Below are 20,386 nucleotides of genomic sequence, written 5' to 3'. Positions count from 1 at the left end.
TCCTGACTCCTTTTTGTCCTTGCCGTGAGCAGCGTGCTGGGAGGGTAATTCTTCCCACCTTGGACCACCCCCAGGCGCACTCCTAAAATAACCAGGTGCTGTGGGTCCACCGTCAGGTTATATTTTGACAGGAGACACCCTCAGACATACACGAGCAGCAGCTCCCCCTTCCTCTGTGGCGGCTGGGTCCCGCTGCCCACGGCGCCCCTTGCGGGAGGGTACCCCAGGGGGTCGGGCTCTGCCCTGAGGGTCCCTGGCCCCAGCCCCGATGTGGTGGTGTCTCAGTGTGTCAGCCACTGCCATCCGTGTCAGCTCTCATCATGGGGATTCCCAGACGTGTCAGGGAGTGATCTCCATCCCCAGGGCAGGTGGCGGGGGTCCTGTGGCCCTGTGCTGGTCATGGCAGTCTCTCCCCAGCCCCAGGAGTGGGCAGTTGTCCCCAGGCGCTATTCCTGGCTTGGAGGCACCCTGGCCCGTCCCTGGCGCAGTGGGCGCGTGCTGGTAGCCATGGGCAAGCGTGGGGGACATGGCCCCGGCTGCCTGGGGCGCAGCTCGGCACAGATGGCAGCCAGGTCCTGCATGCAGAGCAGCACCTGTGGAGATGGGGACCTTGATGCAGCAGCCATCCAGGGACATGTGTGTCCCCATGTGCCTCCCAGCCCCGCTGCCCAGGGGAGAGAGCTACGCTGACCATGTCCAGCTGGGCCTCGGTGTCCTCCAGGGCCACGTCCGTGGGGACCTTGAGCCGCGCAGTGGCGAGCTGGAAGAGGTTCAGCACTGCCAGCTTGATCTGCCCCAGCAGCAGGGTCTTCTGGGCGGCCGTACTCTGGATGTGAGCCCAGCGGGACTCCTGGTGGACAGAGCGACAGAGAGCCCTAGGCACCCCCAGCCACTGCCCTGTGTCCCCTGCACCCCCTCCCGCCAGGAAGGGGGGACCCGGGAGTCCTGGCTGTGTACCCCACCGTGCAGTTACTGATGATGCTGTCTGGGAAGGTGGGGACCCCCAGCTCAGCCCAGGGGGTGCCACCCTGTTTACCACCACCACCACATTGGGCATCTCCCTTCTGCAGCACACTCGGGGTCCATAGCGAGGCCCCTCTCCCTGGGGTGGGGTCGCTGCTTGGGCACCCCATGTCCGCCCTTACCCCCTGGAGCACATCATGGCGGGCAGCCTCCAGCTGTGCACGGAGCTGGGTCAGCTCGTTGTTGGTGTGCAGGAGCTTGCTGCCAGCCTCCTCCTGGTACTGCCGGAGCCGTGCCCAGCCCTGGGCTAGCTGCTCCTGCCTGGCTTCTGCCTGCTGTTCCAGGGCTGCCCGTGCCCCCACCAGCGCCCCAAAATGGGTCAGCATGGCTGGGATGTCCTGGAACTGGGCAGTGGGAGGGGGCTGAGACGCTGTGGAGGGCTGCTGCCCTGGACGGGGTTGGCGCCTTGCGAGGGGCTTGGGGATATAGAGGGTGGCACCGTCGGACGGGGACCCCCGTGCTCACCTGCCCTGTCCGGGCCAGCACGTCCCGCAGGTAGTCACCGAAGCTGCGGAGGCTCCGCAGGCGCCGGGCCAGGCGCTCCCTGCGCTGTAGCAGCCCCGTGAGCTCCTGGTGCAGGCGGGCAGCCTCAGCGCCCTGCCCCGCCGCCCATGCCCGCTCCTCGCCTGCCCGCTGCAGTGCCCGCTCCTGCCTCACCGCCGAAGCCTGCGGTGTGGGGACAGGGTCAGCAGGGCCCCGATGGCCTGCCCGGCCCCAGCCCCTACCCTGGCACCTTGAGGAAGGCATCGAATTTGAGGATGACGTCCCGGAGCTGGTCTTTCCGCTGGCCCAGCTGCTGCCGGCGCTCCTCCAGGCGCTCCATCCTGTGCTGAAACTCCTGCGGGATGGCCGAGTGCTGAGAGCATCACCCCACGCCAGAGTGCCCGGCCGGGGGGGACGGCTGCCAGCCCACGAACGGCTGAGCACGTGCCTGCCAGCTGCTTGTATCCCAGCTGCAGCCCCCCGGGGAGGGGGCACATGGAGGGGCTGGGGGCTGCCTTTACCTCCCGCTGGCTCTGCAGCACCTGGTCCACCTCTGCCACCTCCCGCCTCTTCAGCAGCAAGCGTGTGGAGGGCAGCAGTGCGGCGGCATCCCATGCTGGCACCGTCCTGCTGCAGGTCGTATGGAGCTCGTCGTGGCCAGGTGGGGCGAGAACAGGCAGAGGCACCCACCACCGTGGCAGGACCGGAACCCCCAGGGACCCCACCCCGGCCTGCTGGGGCTCAGCACCGGGAGCCTGGCTCTCCCTCCCATCACCCACCCTCACCCCTGCCTATCCCGCCCGCTTCAGCCTCCCCCTGGCCTGGGAGGGGAGTCACAGCACAACCTCAGCTTTCTGATGAGACCCGGGAGGATGCCCCTGCCTCCCCCAGCCCACAGAGAGGCAACGGGCTCTGCAGATCCCCATTCCCAAGGGTGGCAGCAGGAGTTCTGTCACCAGGGAGGGCGCATCCATGTGAAAGCCAGCTGGGAGCATGTTGGGCAGCACACGGGCACCCAAGCGTCCTGGCATCTCTGGATGTGGTGCAGATGGAGCCTGGACACTTCCCAGGGTGCCCTCTCCTCCCTGGGTGCCCCAGCTGGGACACACCACAGCCCCCTGCCCGGGGACCCAGCACCCACCCAGTGACACCCTGGGGACCCAGCGATGGGAACATAGTGACAGACCACTGGGGAGGTGCAATGCGCTGGCCCTGTCGCCAAATCTTTGCTCGCCTCCAGCCAGTGGCACTGGCCGTGGGAATCGGGTGGGCAGCCGCCTGTCCCGGGGTGGGACTGGGGGGTCTCACTCACTGCAGCCGCAGCTTCTCCCGGAAAGCTGTGTGCAAATGCTTCTCCAGGTTGAAGGACATCTCACCCGGCGTCCCCTCCTTGCCGAGGGGCCGGTGCGGAGGAGCTGGGACACGGGGCAGCCAAGATGGCGGCAGCACAACACCGTTGCCAGGGGCAGCCGGAGGCTGCTGCAGCTCCCACGGATCTTCCTGGCATGGCTCCAAGCCTTGCTGGTGAGGGGGGGTGCTGGGGGCTGCCCCGCTCCTCTGGGCCGTGCAGAGGCTCCCTGGGGACAGCCAAGGTCAGTCCCACCACGCTTCTTCCTCCTGGGGCTCCAGGGCTTCCCGCCTGCACCCCATTCCCCTCAGCCCTTGGACCCTGCTCCAGCCCCTCAGAAACCTCCGCTCAGGCTCCACGCCCCTTCGGGGACCACCGTGCACAAACGGACCCCACCTGCTGCTCCACCAAGTGCTGGGGTCCCCCCACCCCGTACCCCTCAGCTCTCCGCCATCTCCTGCTGTTCTTACCCACGGCCTCAGGACGCTCAGACCCTGCTGCTTCACCCATGGTGCGTACGCTGCTCCTCTCCGCGTGCCCCAGGGGCGCCTCCTTCCCACCCCACGTGCCACCGGGTCCCCTGCGCTCCCCTGTGCGTGTGCTCATGCCCCCCGTCACCCTCCGCACATGCTCAAATCCCGCGTGCACTCACTTCTCCACCACCCGCCATGCGCTCTCGTACCGCTCCCCGCTTCACGCAGCGTACTCCTCTGTCCCCCTCTTGCAGAGCCCTCCACTCCCCTCCAACCTCTGTTCCACCCCATCCCGCGCTGTTTGGCCATGCCCACGCGTGCGTGTCCATCCCCTCCTCTCTGTCCACGCAGGCTCAGATCCCTCCCTGCTCCCCTCGGAAGGCACCGCTCCTCTCCGTTGCCCATGGTGTGCCTTTTCAGTCCCTCCATTTACTCCTGCAGCGTGCTCGGACTTGATCAGTCCCTCCATCCCCTTCCCTGTGCACTCTGGCCCCTCTGCTACCCACCCTACAGTTCTCCTCTGCAGCTGCCCTGATCCGCCCCGTGCAGATCCCGCTCCCTTCGTCCCCTCCCTGTACAAGTTCCCTCCATGCTTTCCATCACGGTCAGGAATCCCCCTCAAAACCACACCACAAGATACGGATTAACTCCCGACTTAGGTACGGAGCAACATTTCAGACGGACTTGGGGAAAAATATTTATAATAAAAACCCAATTAAGCCCCCCTAGACTCAGCATCACTCGTGCCCTGCCCGTGCACCAGCTACCCGTTATCCAGGGAAAGGCCCCGCGGCGACCTTCCCCGTCATGCTCCTCGTAACGCCAGTACTCCTCATGGCGACTGGGCCAGAATCCCATACTGGTATTCGACTCTGTCTCAGGCATCAAGATGAGTGGGCTACTGGCACCCACTTCCCAAGCTCTGCCTGTGCTGGGTGCCAGCTTGTTAAAAAGGACACCTGAGACAAAGAGGAACATGAAAAGAGGAGAGAAGAAATGGAGGAACATGGCTGGGGAAGGACAGAGTGAAAGCTGGGGGAGCGGCGAGCGGAGGAAGAAGCGGGATGCTCTGCCCAAGCCAGCCCGCCGCAGGACGCCAGCGGCCCGCGCTCAGCCGCACGGCAATGAGGACGTGCTTGATGCTGGGCGTCCAGCTGGGGCTCTGCGTCCTTCTGCAAGAAGGGGTGGAAACTATGTGCCTTGTGCCTCTTCTCTCGTTTCCTGCAGGCAGACCTCACTGCGCTGCTCGCCATCGTCACCTATGCAGGGCACAGAGCAGCAGCATCTCAGCAAGAGCCAACGAGCCAAACTGGAACGCCTCCCTCCCCGGCAGCTGCTCCTGGAAGACCCCCAGCTTAGCAGGAGAGCAGGTGGCTCCTGCTCCAGAACTCGGCCAGCAGGCAGGCACCAGGGCTCACCTTCCGTAAGGCAGCTGAGGTGAGCAGCCTGGATGCTGTTCCCATCGACCAGCACCATCGCCTCGTGCTTGGTGGAGCTGCTCACCGTCTCCTCTTCCCCCTTCCCCTCATCCTCGTCTTCTGAGTCCACCAGCACTAAGACATCACCTGAGTCTTGATTCCTGTGAACAGCAGAGCAAGCGGAGGTGGGCTGAAAGGCTGAGGACAGCCCGTCCTGACCCCTCTCTCCAGCCTGTGCCTCCTCAGGCTTTGACAACACTCTACACTGAAACAACCGCTTTTGATGGACTCTTCCAATCCTGCACTAACCGTGTTCAAAGAACAGCTGGTTTCGGACCCTGCCAGCAGCCACACCACCAATGGCATTCCGCGTTGCTTCCCACGCGTCCTCCAAAGTCCTCTGACCACTTAACGAATATTCCTGCACTAAACTGCATGAGCCCCTCCCGAGTGGAGTTATTCTCCCCTCCCATACAGATGGGGAAACAAAGGCACTCAGAAAAGAGTCTTCCCATGCCGCAGCACCACAGCTGTAGGAACAGGACCAACGGAAGGGAGAGGGGCCAGGAGGGGTGCGAGCAGCAAGCAGAGAAGAAGTTGGTGCACCTGAACCCCAGGAAGGCACTTGTTCACATGCAGCGGTCAGACATCCCTCCTGAGAGGGGAAGGACACGGGCAAACACCCACACAGAGTGGCAGAGATGGCCATTTCTATTTACTCTCCAAGTTTTGGGCTCACCTGTGCCAAGGAACAGCTCTCCCGCACAGCCCCCTCCACACTAACATTTCCAGCACCATCCCTGCGCATCCCAAAGTGATGCCACTCCTGATGATGCTTTCCTCTCCCTTCATCCTCCTGCTCCCACACCCTCACCAAGTCTCAGTCATGCCCGCCACTGTGGGAGGCACAGCTCCCACATACGAACACCTTTGCTCCTGCCTCTGAGGTGGATTCCCCACCCCACAGGGAGATCACCACTGCCGGGAGGTGGACTAGCGAGGCCACGCGGACTGGGCTGGGGAAAATCCACACTAACCTGAATGCAGCACCTGAATGGGAGAGAAGGAAAGGGAAAAACAGCGTTAGAAACTGGCCCCAGGGCAGCCCCCCGGGCAGCGCGCTGCTGGTTTTACTGTGCAACCCCTGCCAATGCGGCCTGCAGTAGGATGGTCACCGGCAGCCACATGTGGAGGCATGGGTGTGAAGGTGACCTGCCCATGTAGGCAACGAGAGCATCAGAGATCACAAGGGAAGGGGAGAAGGCCCGCCACAGTACAGCTCCCTGGAGAAGGGAAGGGGAAGGTGCCTGAAGCACTCAGCTGGGGAAGGGCCTTGTGTTTCCAACCCATCTGCCTCCAGGGCTGACAGGGTTTTGACCAGGAGCAGGACGAGGCCCACGGGCTTTTGGGCTTGGCCTGAAGCCAAGGACTGATCACCCAAGGGTGATCATCAGTGGCTGACTCCAGCAAACCAGAAGGGACAAGCAGGTTAGGGATAAAACCAGGCCACCCCAGGAAGGAGTAACCCCCTCCCTGGCTTGTGCAGAGCGGAGCTCCTACCTCTCAGGCACAGGAGGGGATTGTAGTACAAGACGACCCCGGTGACGGTGAGAATAGCCAGCAGGGACAGGACCACCACTGCACCCACGACCCCAACAATGTTCACCGGCTCTGCAGAGAGGAGACACGGGAGGCCAGCTTGTCACCGGGACGTGGATGGATGAGGAAATCTCAATGCAAGCAATAGAGCAGGTCCCGGTACTGTCTCAGCTCCCAATTCCCATTATTGCAACAGTCCCACCAGCACAGGGGGTGAGAGTTTCAGGCACTCATAATTCATTGATATAGAAAACGCAACAGGGAGGCCCCTATTTTTGTGTCCATGTACATTTAGTGAGAGCAAATCAACCCCTGCCCGTTGCACCTTGAACAGCTTGAGCCTTGGAGGTGATCCTCTGTGCCCAAAACCTACAGGAGGGACTAAGGATCTCCTCTCTCAGGCCCATTATGCCAAGGTGAGGGGAATCAGGCCTTTTCACCCTGTGATGAACGGAGCCAGTCCTGCATCTACACTTGCTTCAAGTCAAGTGTCAACAGGCAAAGAGGGCTCTTAGTGGCAAACGGAGCCCTTTGGGGGCTTGCCAATGGCCCCCATGAACTGGGTCCCTGACCCCTCCTCGCTCCCTGCCGCAGCAAGCCCAGGCAGCCCCACTCACGCTTCACCGTCAGGCAGACGAACAACTCCCTCAGCCCCACGGGGTTCTGCGCCTTGCAGACGTAACAGCCCCCGTCGGTGCCCTGGGAGCAGTTCTGGATGGTAAGCCGGGACACGTTGCCCTCCTGGGCGATGAGGTACCTCCCTCCGGGCTGGATCTCCACCTCTGGCTGGGTGATGCTCCTCAGCCAGGTGAGCCTCGCTGCCGGGGTGCTCTCAGTCACACGGCATGTCAGGGTCACATTGTCACCCACAAAGCAGGTTTTTGGGGGCTCTGATTCCAGTGAAGGGATTTCTGAATGGCCCAAGGGGAAAAAAAAAAAAACAACAGAAAACGAGTCAAGGAAGAAATGGAGGAGTTCAACATAACAAGCAATCAGCCATCTGACTGATTAATAATCATTAACAGAAGGAAGTCAGACCGGAGTCTGGGACTTGAGTTCTGTGTTTGACATTCAGCTCGCTCACGAGGCTTCAGCAGCCTTCCAAGGAGCGATATGAGCAACTTTCACATTGCTCAGACCTTTTTTTGACAGCTGCCTTTATATCCCCAGGGAAGAATGGCCGGAGGGTGGCCAGTACGAAGATGGAAGAGAGGAGAGGCAGCCCAGGAATTTTCCTTGGGATCAGCAGAGCTCTTTTGTAACCCTGACAACCCTTGGAGGATAAATACAGCTCAGGATTTCAAAAGCCACTTTAGTCAGTCCCCTTAGATGCTTGAAGGGTGCCTGGGGACAGGCACGATCCTTCTGCTATAGACCCAGACCTGCCAAACTTCATCTCAAGACGAGCAAGCACTAAAACCACCTCTTACTCTCACACAGGACCAGAGTGCTTGCACAGGTGAAAAGCTTGGCACAGGGAGATTTATCGGCCCCTGAAGATGTACCCAAAACCAACTCACCTGCAACTATGCTGTGATGGATCTCAGCTGCAGGACTTCTGTGCCTTGCACAGTCACCTGTGCACAAGGCAAGCCCTGCCATGCTGCCTCGTTACCATCTCCTCCTGCAGCAAACACCTGCAAGCCTGGCTTGCCCAACCACTGCTCCAAAGGACAGAGAATGACCAGGGTACCTGTCTGCCCCACCGTTGGCAGGCTCATTAATAGTTAATAATGAAGCAAGTCAACTCACTTATCTCCACAGTGCATGCAGGCTCCTCCTGCTTGACAACATGGCTCCCGACACACTTGAACACTTTGCGGTGGGAGAGGTGGGAGCTGTTCAGTGTTTCCACGTGGGTGTCCGAGGAGCTTGTGGAGCTGATGATCCAGCTTGAGTTCTCCAGGTTGTGCCCCTCTTCTCTCCAGTGCAGGGTGGGGTGGGGGTACCCCCCAGGCCAGCTGCAAAACAGCTGCAGCATCAGCCCTGGCAAGGAAGTCTCAGCCCAGCACTTTGGTGTTGAGTGCGGTGGATCTATCAGCAAGAACAGCACATGGTTAGAAATGTTTCCAAGTCACAGCTCTCAGCATCTCAGGGCTGGAACCCCTACAAGTGCTTCTGCTGGGCATCAATCCCCTTGAAAGTTTTCCTGGCTTCCCTGCCTACCCTGCTCCCTCACCTGCGTCCCACAGCCCCAGGGGAGTACAGCTCTGAATGACAGCCAAGAGAGACCAAGCAGGAGGCTGTCCTGCAGAAGCCATCCCAGCAACCACAGCCAAGCCTTGTGGGACTAATGCACAGGGAGGAAACAAATTATTGTCATGGCTTGATCCAGTGGAGATGAGATAAGCATCTGAAAACACAGGGGGAGAACAAAATCTCCACATTGCCCTTGGTCCTCATGCCACAGCTACAAGGGGGTGACATTGATTCACGCTACTTGAGAACAAGCCTCTGCCTCTCCCTGTCGCTGATACAAGCACTCGGACTTCCCAAGGGAACATGGAAAGCATCAGGGCTCTTGTCCACAGACAAGTAACCAGCTTCTGAGAGCCACCAGCTCGAAGCCAGGGCGCTTCCGCAGCAAGCCCAGCACATTGTTGAAGGAGGAGGCTGTTCCTTGCGTACAAGACGCTCTGGCCTGGTGACTTCAGCTCACAGGGTCAGGGCCATGGACGTGTGCCACTGAAGCCAGACCAGGCGTGCCCCGCTCCCTGCCAGCACCACTGTCACTGCCATGTGGGGCCAGACGGTATTACTCAGCCACACGCCATGCTCTGTATCCACACCACACTGCAGCAGTGGGGACAAACTCCAGCAAAGAACATAGGTAGGGTAAGTCACTGCTGGCCTCATGCCAGGGCCGCTTGGTAACCACCACAGCTATGTTTGTTATTTAAATACAGAAACAACTACATGATGGCAGGAGCAGGTCAGAAGCCAATAGAATCCCAAGAGCAATCCGTTTGGGCAGAGCAGGGCTCACATTTCATGCAGTATGAGTTCCTGACTCTACCCCATCAGCTGGTTTCAGACACACCCTCCTGTGCACAGATACACACGCGTGTTCATTTAACAGCCATAGGGATTCTGGACTCTGATCCAGGCAGAATTAGCACACTGCCTCTGTGGCTGACTTGCCTAATCCAGCACTGAACAAGGCCCCACCAGGGATCAGACGCTGCCAATGCAAGCCCCACACAAGAGGTGTCAGGGCAAGAAAGTTCTCTACAGCACTTCCTCTCTCCCAGCTCTGCGGAGATCTCGTAACTGATCCCAAATCCTGGCTGTGGTTAATAAGAGCAACCTGTCAGCCTGAATCACCAGGAACTACCCCGCATCGAGAGGCGGACACAGCCTTTCCAGACGTCCAGCCAGACAGCTGCCCCTTTTGTGCTGCTTCCAGGAACCTGCTCCTGAAGCCATCAGCTTTACATCTTGAACTCCCAGGCTCTCCCCATACAACTCTGCTCTTCTGCCTAAATGCTAATTTCAGATCTATTCCCAAAATGTTAAAAACTCCAAAACCCAAAAACCTCCCTCCCCCTGCAACCAAAAAAACCTCAGCAACAAGGACCCCATGCCCACAGGAGGGCCAACAGCGGCTTCTATCAAACTGCATGCAAACATACCAAGGAATTCCTTGTAGGTGTGCAATTGCACGTTTCCTTCACGCCATGTGCTTCCCATATAAACCAAACACAGAAGAGCAGCTCAAGGCAGGGCTGCACCTGTGTCGTGTTGCTAAAATGTTTCTTCTACTGCTTGTGGGTGTTTTTAATGCAGTTCTAAGCAGAAAGAGAACTTTCTGGTACAAGCCGTGGGATGGGTTGAAGATTGTCAGCTGGTAAGTCCCACGTGAAGCCTACAGAGCCTGGGTGGCTCTTTTACAGCGGTGCCAAGTCTGTGTCTGAGAGGTTCACTCCAGCCCAGTTGGAGCGACTGTGAAAAATGAGGGCCCGTGCTTCTAGTGTGAGGTTGAAGAGCTTCAGCTTCTAGCCTTTGCTGATGCTGCTTCTGCTCCACCAGAAATACCTCTCTCACCTACTTCAGGGCACACCACTGTCCCATATCACCTTTGTAACCTTTGGAAATTAATCAACACATTAATTCCATGCTAATAAATGAAGTTCAGGGTGCAGTACTAGCACTTGTCATGCCATAGATATTTTTTGCTCGTGAGTGTTTTGCACCAGTGCTCCAGATTTAGGGTTCCCCCCTCCTAAGTGCCACGCTTACATATATATATATATATATATTCTCTGAAGCAGCCTAGGGTTCAATTAAATTCCTTCACTGCAGCCCTCTCTGACCCTCCAAACCCCGTCTACAGGTTCCTTGCCCCAAGAAGGGAATTTTTATTTGTGTGAACTTCCAGAGATTTAATCTGTACAAAACAGGTACAGCTTTTACAACACACACCCTCCACCAAACACCGAGAAGGAAGGAACACCCTGAATGCAAACAGAAAACAGGCCTCATGCACGGCAGGTGATGATGGAAAGAAAGGAAAGGACCAATAGCGCACACAGTGTCACCCAAAAAGCCAAACTGGCAGCAGTCTTTCCTTCTTCTCAACCCTGTAATATGGGCTTGGCCAGCATAAAGGACAGCAGGTCGCTGCCCAGGTCTGAAGGGCCAGGGCCTACATCACATCTGATTAGACTTGGTGAAGGGGCCAAGAGCGGTACCAGCCACAGTACCTGCGCTCCCTGCTAACCTGGAGGGGGCTCTTCCCACAGAAGAGACGGGACATCTGGGCAAGATAATGATTCCCTGGCAGAAGCAGGAAGAACCTGCACCAGCAGTATGCAAAGTCATCGACTTGAATGCTCTCCAGCCTGATCTTCCACCTGTGCTGTGAAGATTTCTAAGAGAATGAATAAAATAGGGATGGAAATAGGAGTAAGCACCAAAAGACACAGCAGGAAAAAAAAAGCTGAAGGAATGGCCTGTGCCGATAACAAGAGGCACATTCCCAGGACACTGCTCCCAGCAGTAAATTTGAGGGACGTGGTGTTTCCCTCAAAATCAGAAAGCTGCACTCTCTTAGACTTGTCAGCCTAAGACTTACAGACAGCTTGTCAGCTGGGGACCTTCCGTCCTCACACCAAAAGGATGGCAACAAGGAATGGCACAGCACACCTATTTCAAACATGTATTTCCATCAAGGGAAAAAAGACAGTGAGCAGCAGCCCACACCCTAAGACTTACGAAGGCACAAGTCAGCCAGATGCCGAGGCAAAGGGCCAATGTGGAACAGCTGCAGGATATGAAAGACCTGTTCAAAAACTAGTTTATCATCACCAATGAAGAGAGAAGTGATGCAGTGAGGACTTAACCGCTGGCATCCCATCCTCTGCATCGTGCAAAACTGATCCTTGCCAGACCGTTTGGACACAGATCGCTCTGCTTGGGAGCCAATGTGTAATTAAGAAGCACCAGCCTGCTCACAGATTTTGCACAATAAGGCCACCTTGCCCTATTTTATATCATTTTTCCACCAGTGCCAGATGAACCTGGAGACCTGTGAGACTCGGGAGGAAATTCACAGGTGCGGGACGGACTTACTGGCTACCAGGAGCTGGACCCTGTGCTCATGGTCCGTCTTGTTCAGCACTTCCTTGCAAGTGTAGTTGCCTTCGTCCTGCAGGCGCAGCTCTGTGATGCGCAGGGAGCTGTTGTCAACCAGGGAGAAACGGACGTCTGGGGGCAAGGTGACCCTCGAGGAGAAGAGTGGGGGGAAAGAGTGTGGATCCCCTTGAAACCAGACCACCTCGGTTGCTTCTTTGGAGACATTTCGGCATAAAAGGAGGATGCTTCCCCCAACCTTCCCAAAGACCACTTCCTCTGTTCCTGCAAAACAGAAGGGACAGTGTTAGGGACCGAGGGAACCTGCAAAGCCCCCTTCCGTCAGCAAAGAGCTGGACATCTGATATACATCAACCCTCTGGGGTGCTTGTTAGGGGGGCTCTTGACAAAGGACCTCCAAGTTGCATTAGGCAGCTAACAATGTTTAGTGCAGTCACACAATCCGGAAGAGGGACACAGCTTAAAAGGCTCAAGAGGAAAGCAAGGACAAGCTGGTTTTGCCCAAGAGAGGAGGGCAACAAACAAGCGACCTGAAGAAGCCAAAGAGTGGCGTTAGAGCACTAGCAACGCTGGGCCACAGCACTGTCCACGCTCAGCCAACGTTCTGCTGGACCACCTGTGCAAGTAGCCTCATCCCTGCACCGCTCAGGGCAGTGCACGGTATGGAAAAAGGAGAAGAAAACCACTCCAATGTTGGTGGCCATCGAGGAAGATGACACAACTGTTGATATCCCCCGTTCGCCTTTCCCACTGCCTCCTTTCCCTGCTAAATGGCACCTGGACCCTACAGCCAACTCGAGGGTCTGCAGAAGTCCCCCCTTCCACCAGCCCCCTCAGCATCTGCCCTGCTTGCTTTCAAAGGGGAATCTTGTTACTTTCAGCACAAAAGAATTATGTGTTTTTTTTTTTTTAAAGAAATCAGTGCTGGGGAGCTGCCCTCTGGGGCGCAGCGGGCTGAGGTAACGCTGGGAGGGCTCTAATGGACACCCACCAGCGTTCGCTGCTCCCCTCCCCTCGGCCCCCGCTACCTGCGGCCTCCCGGCGCGGCACCAGCCTCCAGACGCAAAGGGCGAGGAAGAACCGGGCTGGCGGCGTCCCACCGGGGAACCGCATCGCCGTGCGCCACCGCCAGAGCCTCCCGCCTCGGGGAGGCGGTGCTGCCTGGCCTCCGCCCCGGCGAGCGGGTAGGGACGGCGGGCGGGCCCGTCCCGATCCGCCCGCCCGCCCTCCCTGCCCGCTCCGCGGGGCCCGTGAAGGGGTCGTGTATCAGTCCCCGCCACTCAGACCCGCCGTCTTCCCTGCCTGCCACATTGGGCGCCCCCCCCCGGCCCGGCCCTGCCCGCCATCTTGGGGGGGCGCCCCCCCGCCATCTTGGGCAGCCCCCTCAGCCGGTGTCCCTGCCCAGGCACTGAGCTTGGGCGCAGTCCTAGTGTCGGGAATGTTTAATGCAAGAAGGATGGTGTTTCCTCAGGGCAAAACTAAGTGAAGGTAGTGAAACCCCTGCCTGCCCAGAGGCTCTTCCATGATTCAGCCACTTAGAGACACCCCAAAAGAAGTGGGAGAGGGAAAAAGAATGTTAAAAGACTGCAAACATGCCACAAACTTCTTGGGTATGGGCAAAAAAAAAAAAGCCAACAGGCAGCATCTTAAACCAAAGCTGGAGAGGAAAAAAGGAGAGCACAGATGGGAGGAGGCAGCAGGTGGGAAGGGTAAAGGCTGAGTTTCTCCACAGCTTGGGGGCTTGGGGTGTGTGTGTCCCAAACAAGGAAAGGGAAAGGTACAAATGTTTTCAGTTTCTTTAAAACTGTCCCTGGGATTCCCCAGGGTGAGTGTAACAAGGCACAGCCAGCATGCTGTTAGGTTTCAGCGGCAGATGCATTACAAGAAATTGTCCCAATGACAGGTTTTTCTGCTGACTGATGCCAAGTGACCCAACGGGCCTGCCTTGTCCACCATTGCAGACAGCAAACTTCCAGGGAGGTTTGTTATATAGAATAGAATCATAGAAACATTAAGGTTGGGAAAGACCTCTCAGATCATTAAGTCCAACCGTCAACCCAACGCCCCCAGGCCTCCTAAATCACGTCCCCAAGTGCCACGTCTACACGTTGTTTGAACACCGCCAGGGATGGTGACTCCCCCACCTCTCTGGGCAGCCTGTGCCAGGGCCTGACCGCTCTTGCAGTGAAGACGTTGTTCCCAATATCCAACCTAAACCTCCCCTGACACAGCTTGGGGCCATCTCCGCTTGTGAATTTTGATGAAAATTACTACATTACATGTAGTAATACATAGATTACTTCTCTGCGTAACACCACAACAAGGTCTGTAAAGCACGTTGGTGTCCCCAGGTCCCTCCAGCACACCTTACTGCTTGGGGAAGGCATGAGCATGGCCAGCTCTCCAGCAGCCGTAACACCGGCTAAGGTGTGCATGGAGCAGAGTGCTGAGATCCACGGGGCTGCCGCCACTGGGCCCGGGCACATAAATTATAGCCTAATTAATGGCAGCGCCGAGGCCGTTAAGCAAAGGCAGCAGTGCCGCTGCTGGCACTCTCCGGGCACTCGCGTGGGCTAGCACCGCTGGGGACCGCGCCCCCTCCCCCCTCCCCGGGCAGGGGGCGCTCTAACAGCTGGATCGGGGGAAAGGCTAGGGGCGCGCCGCCACCAATAGGAGCGGCGCGGTGCGGCGCCTCCACCAATAGGAGCGGGGGGCGGGCCGAGCGGGGCGGTGATTGGTCGGCGCGGCCGCAGTGCGCCGAGCGGAGCGGAGTGGCAGCAGCCATGCCGGTGGACCTGGGGCTGTGGAGCGGGCCGCTGAGCCTCACCGAGGTGGAGCAGAAGCCTGCGCACCCGCTGCGGGTCAAGTATGGCTCCGTGGAGATAGACGAGCTGGGCAAGGTGCTCACGCCCACTCAGGTGAGCGGGGCCCGGCCCTGCGCCCCGGGGGTGTGTCGCACGGGGGCGCGGCAAAATGGCGGGCGGCGGCCGGGCCTCTTGCGCCTTCCCTGCGGCAGCCCCTGCCGGAGCCTCCCCGGGAGCGGGGGAGGAAGGGGGTGCCTGGCTTTGCCGTCGGCTCCCGTAGGGGGACGGCGCGGTCAGGCCTGGCTCCGTGCCGCAGGGCTGTTGCAGGCCGGGTGGGAGCTGGCACGAATGGCCTTGAACTCCGCGGCTGTCGCTGGTCGCAGGTAGCCTCCATGTGCAGTGCCGCGCCGTGCAGGCGGCAGGGCCGGCTGCTAACGCTGTCGTCCCTCCAGGTCCAGCATCGCCCCACCAGCATCGAGTGGGATGGCTGTGATCCCCAGAAGCTCTACACCCTGGTGCTCACAGACCCAGATGCTCCCAGTAGGAAGGACCCAAAGTTCAGGTAACGGGGGTGGGCAACTCCCTGTCTTGCCTGGGGAAAATGGAGCATCCCTCTTGCTCTGAGCGGAGGCTTAGAAGGAGGTTGGGAATGTGCTCTGCCTAAGGTGCAGCAGGGAGGCTGTGGCTTAGGATAGAAACAGCGTCCTTGCATCTCTCCTTGAGACAAGGAGAGCACGGGGAGGAGCAGCTGCTTTTGCCAGGGTTGGCTGGAGGTCTGTCATAGCTTGGAGAAGCAAAGCGTCTGCTGCTCACTGTAATATGGTACGTGTGTGAGTTGGAATTAGGCCTGTCTGTGGAGTCTTAAACCTGGGATCAGCTCACCTTTCTCAGATCAGGCTTGGAAGATTGTGGAGTAGCCACTCCTAGGGGTCAGGCTCTGGGTTTCCTGGAGCTGCAAGGCAGGATGACGGAGCTGGGTTTGAGAGGCTCTGTATCCTGAAGGAAGCATTACCTGCTCTAGGACTGGCACTCTTTGCATTTGGCAGACCAGGCATAGCATCTGTTAGAGTCAGTTACCCTGCACTGACAGCCTTATGGCAAAGCAGCAGCTTGGAGTAACGTAGGGCCTTAGCTGGGGCTGTGATGCAGGGTGATTGGTTTTTGCCTTTTCCTTTCAGGGAATGGCACCACTTCCTGGTGACCAACATGAAAGGCAACGATGTGGGGAGTGGGACTGTGCTGTCAGATTATGTTGGCTCAGGACCTCCCAAAGGAACAGGTCAGTACCTGCCTGCAGCTGCGTGTGGATCAAAGGCAGTGTGCAGGGAGGCTGTAGAAAGCTGTCTGCCAGCTTGGAGGATGCTGCATGGCTGGGCAAACGGTGTGCTGCGCTGCAAAAACAGCCGTGCAGGAGTACCTGTACACCTGTGCAGAGCTGTGGCCAGCACAGGCACACATTGCCGCTGTCCTTGTGCTGTCTGGTGACAGGCCTGTGCTGTTCAGCCTGCAGTTAGTAGGCAGTGTTGCCTGGTGGGGGGGAGCACACACCTAGGCAGGGCATGAGCCATTCAGGCACATCTAGTGCATCTTCTCTAAGCTCCTTTAGCTCCGCCATACTTGGCCTTCTGCTCCTAGAGAACGCAAGCGTCTGTTTCCCTGCACTCCTGGAGTCACCTGAGAGCGAACCTTAAACCTGGGAGCTGCAGGTGACTGGCACTTGTAACACCATCTCCTCCCCGTAGGGCTGCACCGCTATGTGTGGCTGGTGTACGAGCAGCCGAAGCAGCTGGCCTGCAACGAGCCCGTCCTCTCTAACCGCTCCGGTGACAAACGAGGGAAGTTCAAGGTGGCTTCTTTCCGCAGCAAGTATGAGCTGGGGGTGCCAGTGGCTGGCACTTGCTACCAGGCAGAGTGGGATGACTATGTGCCAAAGCTCTATGAGCAGCTGGCGGGGAAGTAGGGTGAGGGGAGCTGAAAAAGCACTGTGCAGCACCCCCTGCGCCCCTGGAGACCAGTCTGGTCAGAGCACGTCGCTGTAGTTCTGTTCGATTAGTGAGTTGAACCCAACCGCTCCCGCACTGACTGCCGGAACTGTAACCCTGTCCCTGTCCCAAATCTGCTTTGGTGTTGGTGGTCCAGACCTGTGCCGTAGCTGACTCCCGCGGGTACAGGCGATGACTAGCTAGACAAGCTTCTGACAAGGTGTTCCTGTAAGGGCCACCCCTTCCCGGCTGAGCCGCTGAAGGGAAACCAAAGCCTTTGCAAATGAGCGTCACTTCGGAGCGTCTTTGCTGTACTGAAATGGTGTTGTGCAGCAGTGGTGTGGGTACAGAACCACTTCTGGGGTGGTGCTGGCTGTGTAGTCCCCCCTTTCCAGGAGAGGAGAGGGCAGTTAAAGGGAAACTCCCCATTTTCTTTTTTATTTTTACCCTCAAGTATTTGGCCAGTGCCTCCACCTCACTGAAGCGAACCACTAAAGTAGTGAAGGGATAGCTGGTAGGAGGAGGCAGGGAAGCTGGCTTATAGCACAACTTTCTGTTCTCTGTTGCCACTCAAAGCTGAGAGACCACTTCATTTTTCTCATGTTCTGTTGTGACCTGATGTCAACGTGCTGTTTGCTCACAGTGCAATTAAAAACTTACCAAGGTGTGGATGGTGTGGTTGTCTTCTTGGGGGACGAGGGAAGCGCTTACAGGAGCAGCCTTGTGTCATCTGGTTCCTTTCCTTCTCCTGATGTAAAGAGGCTGGAGCCTCTGACAGGAGCTCTGCCCTCCTGGCAGCGCTGCCTGAAACACGTGCCGATACTGGAGGAATGCAGCTCTTGTCTCCAACAGCCTACCTGGTACGCATCGCAGTGTACGCGCCAGCTGCAGCTTGGTGGCGCAGGAAAGGCTCACAGCAAACGGAATGCTGGCAGGCTGGCTTTAGAAACGCAGAGAGGACACTTCTTTTTCCAGGCTACCCCTCACAATCTGGGGCAATTCATCCCCTGAAAACCTTCCATCACCTGTTACCAACCTTGACGTTCCTTGCAACTGAGGCAGCTCCCAGGTACGTCCTGTGCCTTGGCCAGCTGTGGGGTAACAGAGGAGCTGTTAAGGAGCCCTTCCCCCTGCTCTGCCAGCCTCCCTGCAGCTGGGGGAGCCCAGCGCCTGCAGCCCATGCTTGGCAGAGGCGCCAGCCCCTGCCTGTCCTTGGGGATCTGGTGCTCCCTGGAGGCCTCCACCCAGCTCTGCAGGAGCCTGCACCGCCACAGCTGAACCCTGACTGCAGGTTTCAGCTCCTGTGAGAAGCGCTACCAGCGTTACTGACCTGAAGCCACTTTGCAGCCAAGCTGCAGGCTCCGTTTCCCTGATCCTCCAGCAGCTTGCAGTGAGGCTTGTGGGTGTCTTCTACATGCTTAAAGCAGAAAATGAACCTTTGGTCCAGCCTGACCTCTTTAAGAGGTTAAAAAAGATGAAGCCAATTAATTTCATAGAACTAGAAGCCGCCTCCCTTTTTTGAACTTCCTCTCTCAAAGGTCTGCACCCACGTGGTCTGAGGAGCAGGTATCGAAAACCTCAACGCGCTGCAGCAAGGCCCTGTAAAAATCAGTGACTGGAACTAAGAAAGGTGGTTGGTTTCTGCCCCAAAGCAGATATTCAACCCAGCCATTGAAACATTTAAATATTAAAACAGGATCGATGGTTTTTCAGGAAAACATGCCCAGCTACTCAGGACCAAGAGCCACAAGACCGAGCGTGTCGGGCGTGTGGACACACGCAGGACCAGCTGCGCTTCGCCATGCGCAACAACGGCTGAGCCACCTTGGGCCTTCTCTGCCTGAAAGCAGGACATAAAAAAAATAAGGCACAACCCATTAGCCTAAAAACCTCCACTGCCGGGAAAACCGGGTTGGGACCGAGGCCCCCCGGGGTTCGCCCGGCCCTGCGGGCGCGGCGCTGGGCTGGAGGGAGCTCTCCCCTCTTCGCGCGTTGCCGGGGACGGGCCACGAGCCGCTCTTCCCACAATGAGACAGCGAGGCGTTGTGATGAACACTTTTATTTACAAATATAATTAAAAGCTCTGACAGTTATTCATGCTCTTCCTTGGAACCTGAAAAATGTTGTTTTGTTGGAATTTTTTTGTTTTTTGTATTTTTTTTTAAAGTGCATGCAAAAGAAGTAAAGCCTTTTTTTTTAATCTTTTTATTGTAAGAAAATACACAGTTTGAAAGTGTGAATAATGCATTATTTATGACCAAGATCATGGGGTTGGGGGTGGACTTGGGGGAGGAACACAAACAAAAAAGAAAAAAAAAAAAAAAAAAAAAGAAAGAAATTAGAAATAAAGGGCTGGGGATGATCTGACAGACAGTGTTGAACTCCAAGTACTGAACCGGAGGGGGGGTGGGGGGGGTGGCTGGGAGCAGGAGGGAAGGGGGGAAAGAAGTAAAAAAATTTTTGATCAGAGAAACAGTTAAAATACAATATGAAAATAAGTAAAAGCTCTCCTTAAATTCCTTCTATACACAAAATACACGATTTGACAAAGCCCAATTTGTGCTACTGGGATCCCGTGGGCTCATTTAAGTGTATTCACATTCTCTGCGACAGCAGAAAATGATTATGATACAATCAAGAATATGCCGAGGGCCGAGGTCTCGTCCCCGCCTCGCCTGGCATGGTTCTTCTAAAAATCACCAGATCTTCGCCCCGCCCCTCCCCACCCCCAAAAAAGTAATAATATGTCACCACTGATATGTACATCACGATTAAGGTTTTTTTTTTTTTCCTGTAAAATGTATCAAATTTTTCAATCTTTAATAAAATTTTTTATTATTTAATTATTCCTGATGAATAAATACCAAAAAAATAAAAATAAAATAAAATTATGCAGCAGCTAGTTAAGGTAAGGCTGCGGATTTAGTCTCTCTCCCCCTGGGTTTGTATATATCATTTGATTACTACTTGTTTTTTTTTTTTTTTTTGCTTGTACTTTCATTGATTGGTGGTAAAATGAGTGATTGCTCAAAAGCAACATACATCCACTTTTTTTTTTTTTTTCTCCATTAAAATTGTCTCCAAAGTTTTCACTGAAACATTTTTAATCATTGCACAGAGACATCAATACTGTGACATACTATGGAAAAGACCGCCAGGAGCTGTCCTGCACCGGGACTTGACACAGGGGGAAAGGGGGCCCCTGATGGAGTAAGAATATACAGGCACTAGTCCGACACGATGTCAGTAAGAGAGACAGAAAGAGAGAGAGCACGCCCGTCAACATGGGGAATGTTGGTTTTGCAAGTTTTATCATTATTTTGTTTGCTTTTTGTCTTTCGTTTTTAAATGGCAAAGAAATTTAATCTCATCTATAGTCCTCCTTGGGATATTCTAATGTGACCAAATTCCCAAAGCCCATTCGCAAGCTCTCCATGTCAAACGTTTCACTCTCTCGCTCCTGCCTTTCCAACAGAAACTTTATCCTCTCGCTGCGTTCCTTCTGGAGGGCCGCCAGCTCCTCTTCGATCTGAAAGAAGCACAGTCGGCAGCCCCTTAGCAGAGCACGACCGCCGCGGGTACGGCAGCTCCCGGCCGCGTGGCACCAGGCGCGCCGTGCTGACCCCGCCTCTGAGGCGAGATGGCCAGGGGGACCCAGGTACTC

The 20,386-nt window shown here is 56.6% G+C and overlaps 4 protein-coding genes across 12 annotated transcripts in view; 1 reads left to right on the top strand and 3 right to left on the bottom strand.

Annotated features, from left to right (window-relative positions):
- Positions 1-3: 3 nt before the first annotated feature.
- CFAP73 (cilia and flagella associated protein 73) lies at positions 4-3,850 on the bottom strand. 3 transcript variants are annotated; one of them, XM_075110267.1, is made up of 8 exons: positions 3,537-3,848; positions 2,819-3,083; positions 2,028-2,136; positions 1,757-1,861; positions 1,489-1,689; positions 1,146-1,367; positions 692-850; positions 5-593 (listed from the first exon to the last, which is right to left on the bottom strand). In XM_075110267.1, exons 1-8 carry the CDS (start codon positions 3,754-3,756, stop codon positions 447-449), a joined length of 1,428 nt encoding a protein of 475 aa, XP_074966368.1. In that variant the 5' UTR covers positions 3,757-3,848; the 3' UTR covers positions 5-446. The 3 variants fall into 3 exon arrangements, with proteins under 3 accessions (XP_074966369.1, XP_074966368.1, XP_074966370.1); XM_075110268.1 differs by lacking the exon at positions 1,146-1,367 and having other exon boundaries at positions 4-593; positions 3,537-3,850; XM_075110269.1 differs by lacking the exon at positions 3,537-3,848 and having other exon boundaries at positions 6-593; positions 2,819-3,099.
- A 161-nt stretch (positions 3,851-4,011) lies between these two features.
- VSIG10 (V-set and immunoglobulin domain containing 10) lies at positions 4,012-13,143 on the bottom strand. The gene is made up of 8 exons (XM_075110275.1): positions 12,965-13,143; positions 11,916-12,200; positions 8,097-8,378; positions 6,962-7,255; positions 6,306-6,416; positions 5,783-5,795; positions 4,746-4,906; positions 4,012-4,586 (listed from the first exon to the last, which is right to left on the bottom strand). Exons 1-8 carry the CDS (start codon positions 13,047-13,049, stop codon positions 4,519-4,521), a joined length of 1,299 nt encoding a protein of 432 aa, XP_074966376.1. The 5' UTR covers positions 13,050-13,143; the 3' UTR covers positions 4,012-4,518.
- A 1,517-nt stretch (positions 13,144-14,660) lies between these two features.
- On the top strand, positions 14,661-17,391 carry PEBP1 (phosphatidylethanolamine binding protein 1). The gene is made up of 4 exons (XM_075110282.1): positions 14,661-14,854; positions 15,193-15,302; positions 15,919-16,019; positions 16,483-17,391. The coding sequence occupies exons 1-4, from the start codon at positions 14,720-14,722 to the stop codon at positions 16,698-16,700; spliced, it is 564 nt and encodes a 187-aa protein (XP_074966383.1). The 5' UTR covers positions 14,661-14,719; the 3' UTR covers positions 16,701-17,391.
- TAOK3 (TAO kinase 3) overlaps positions 17,151-20,386 on the bottom strand; it is a 97,045-nt gene continuing 93,809 nt past the window's right edge. For all 7 annotated transcript variants that reach the window (XM_075110251.1, XM_075110257.1, XM_075110250.1 and 4 more), the window contains one exon: positions 17,151-20,251. In XM_075110251.1, the coding sequence (XP_074966352.1) occupies positions 20,090-20,251 (162 nt within the window). In that variant the 3' untranslated portion in view covers positions 17,151-20,089. The remainder of the gene's footprint in view (positions 20,252-20,386) is intronic.

This window comes from Phalacrocorax aristotelis, chromosome 15 (genome assembly GCF_949628215.1).
Source record: "Phalacrocorax aristotelis chromosome 15, bGulAri2.1, whole genome shotgun sequence".
Lineage (NCBI taxonomy): Eukaryota > Metazoa > Chordata > Aves > Suliformes > Phalacrocoracidae > Phalacrocorax > Phalacrocorax aristotelis.
Note: the sequence above shows the minus strand (reverse complement) of the source record. Positions and strands in the feature narration are given on the sequence as shown.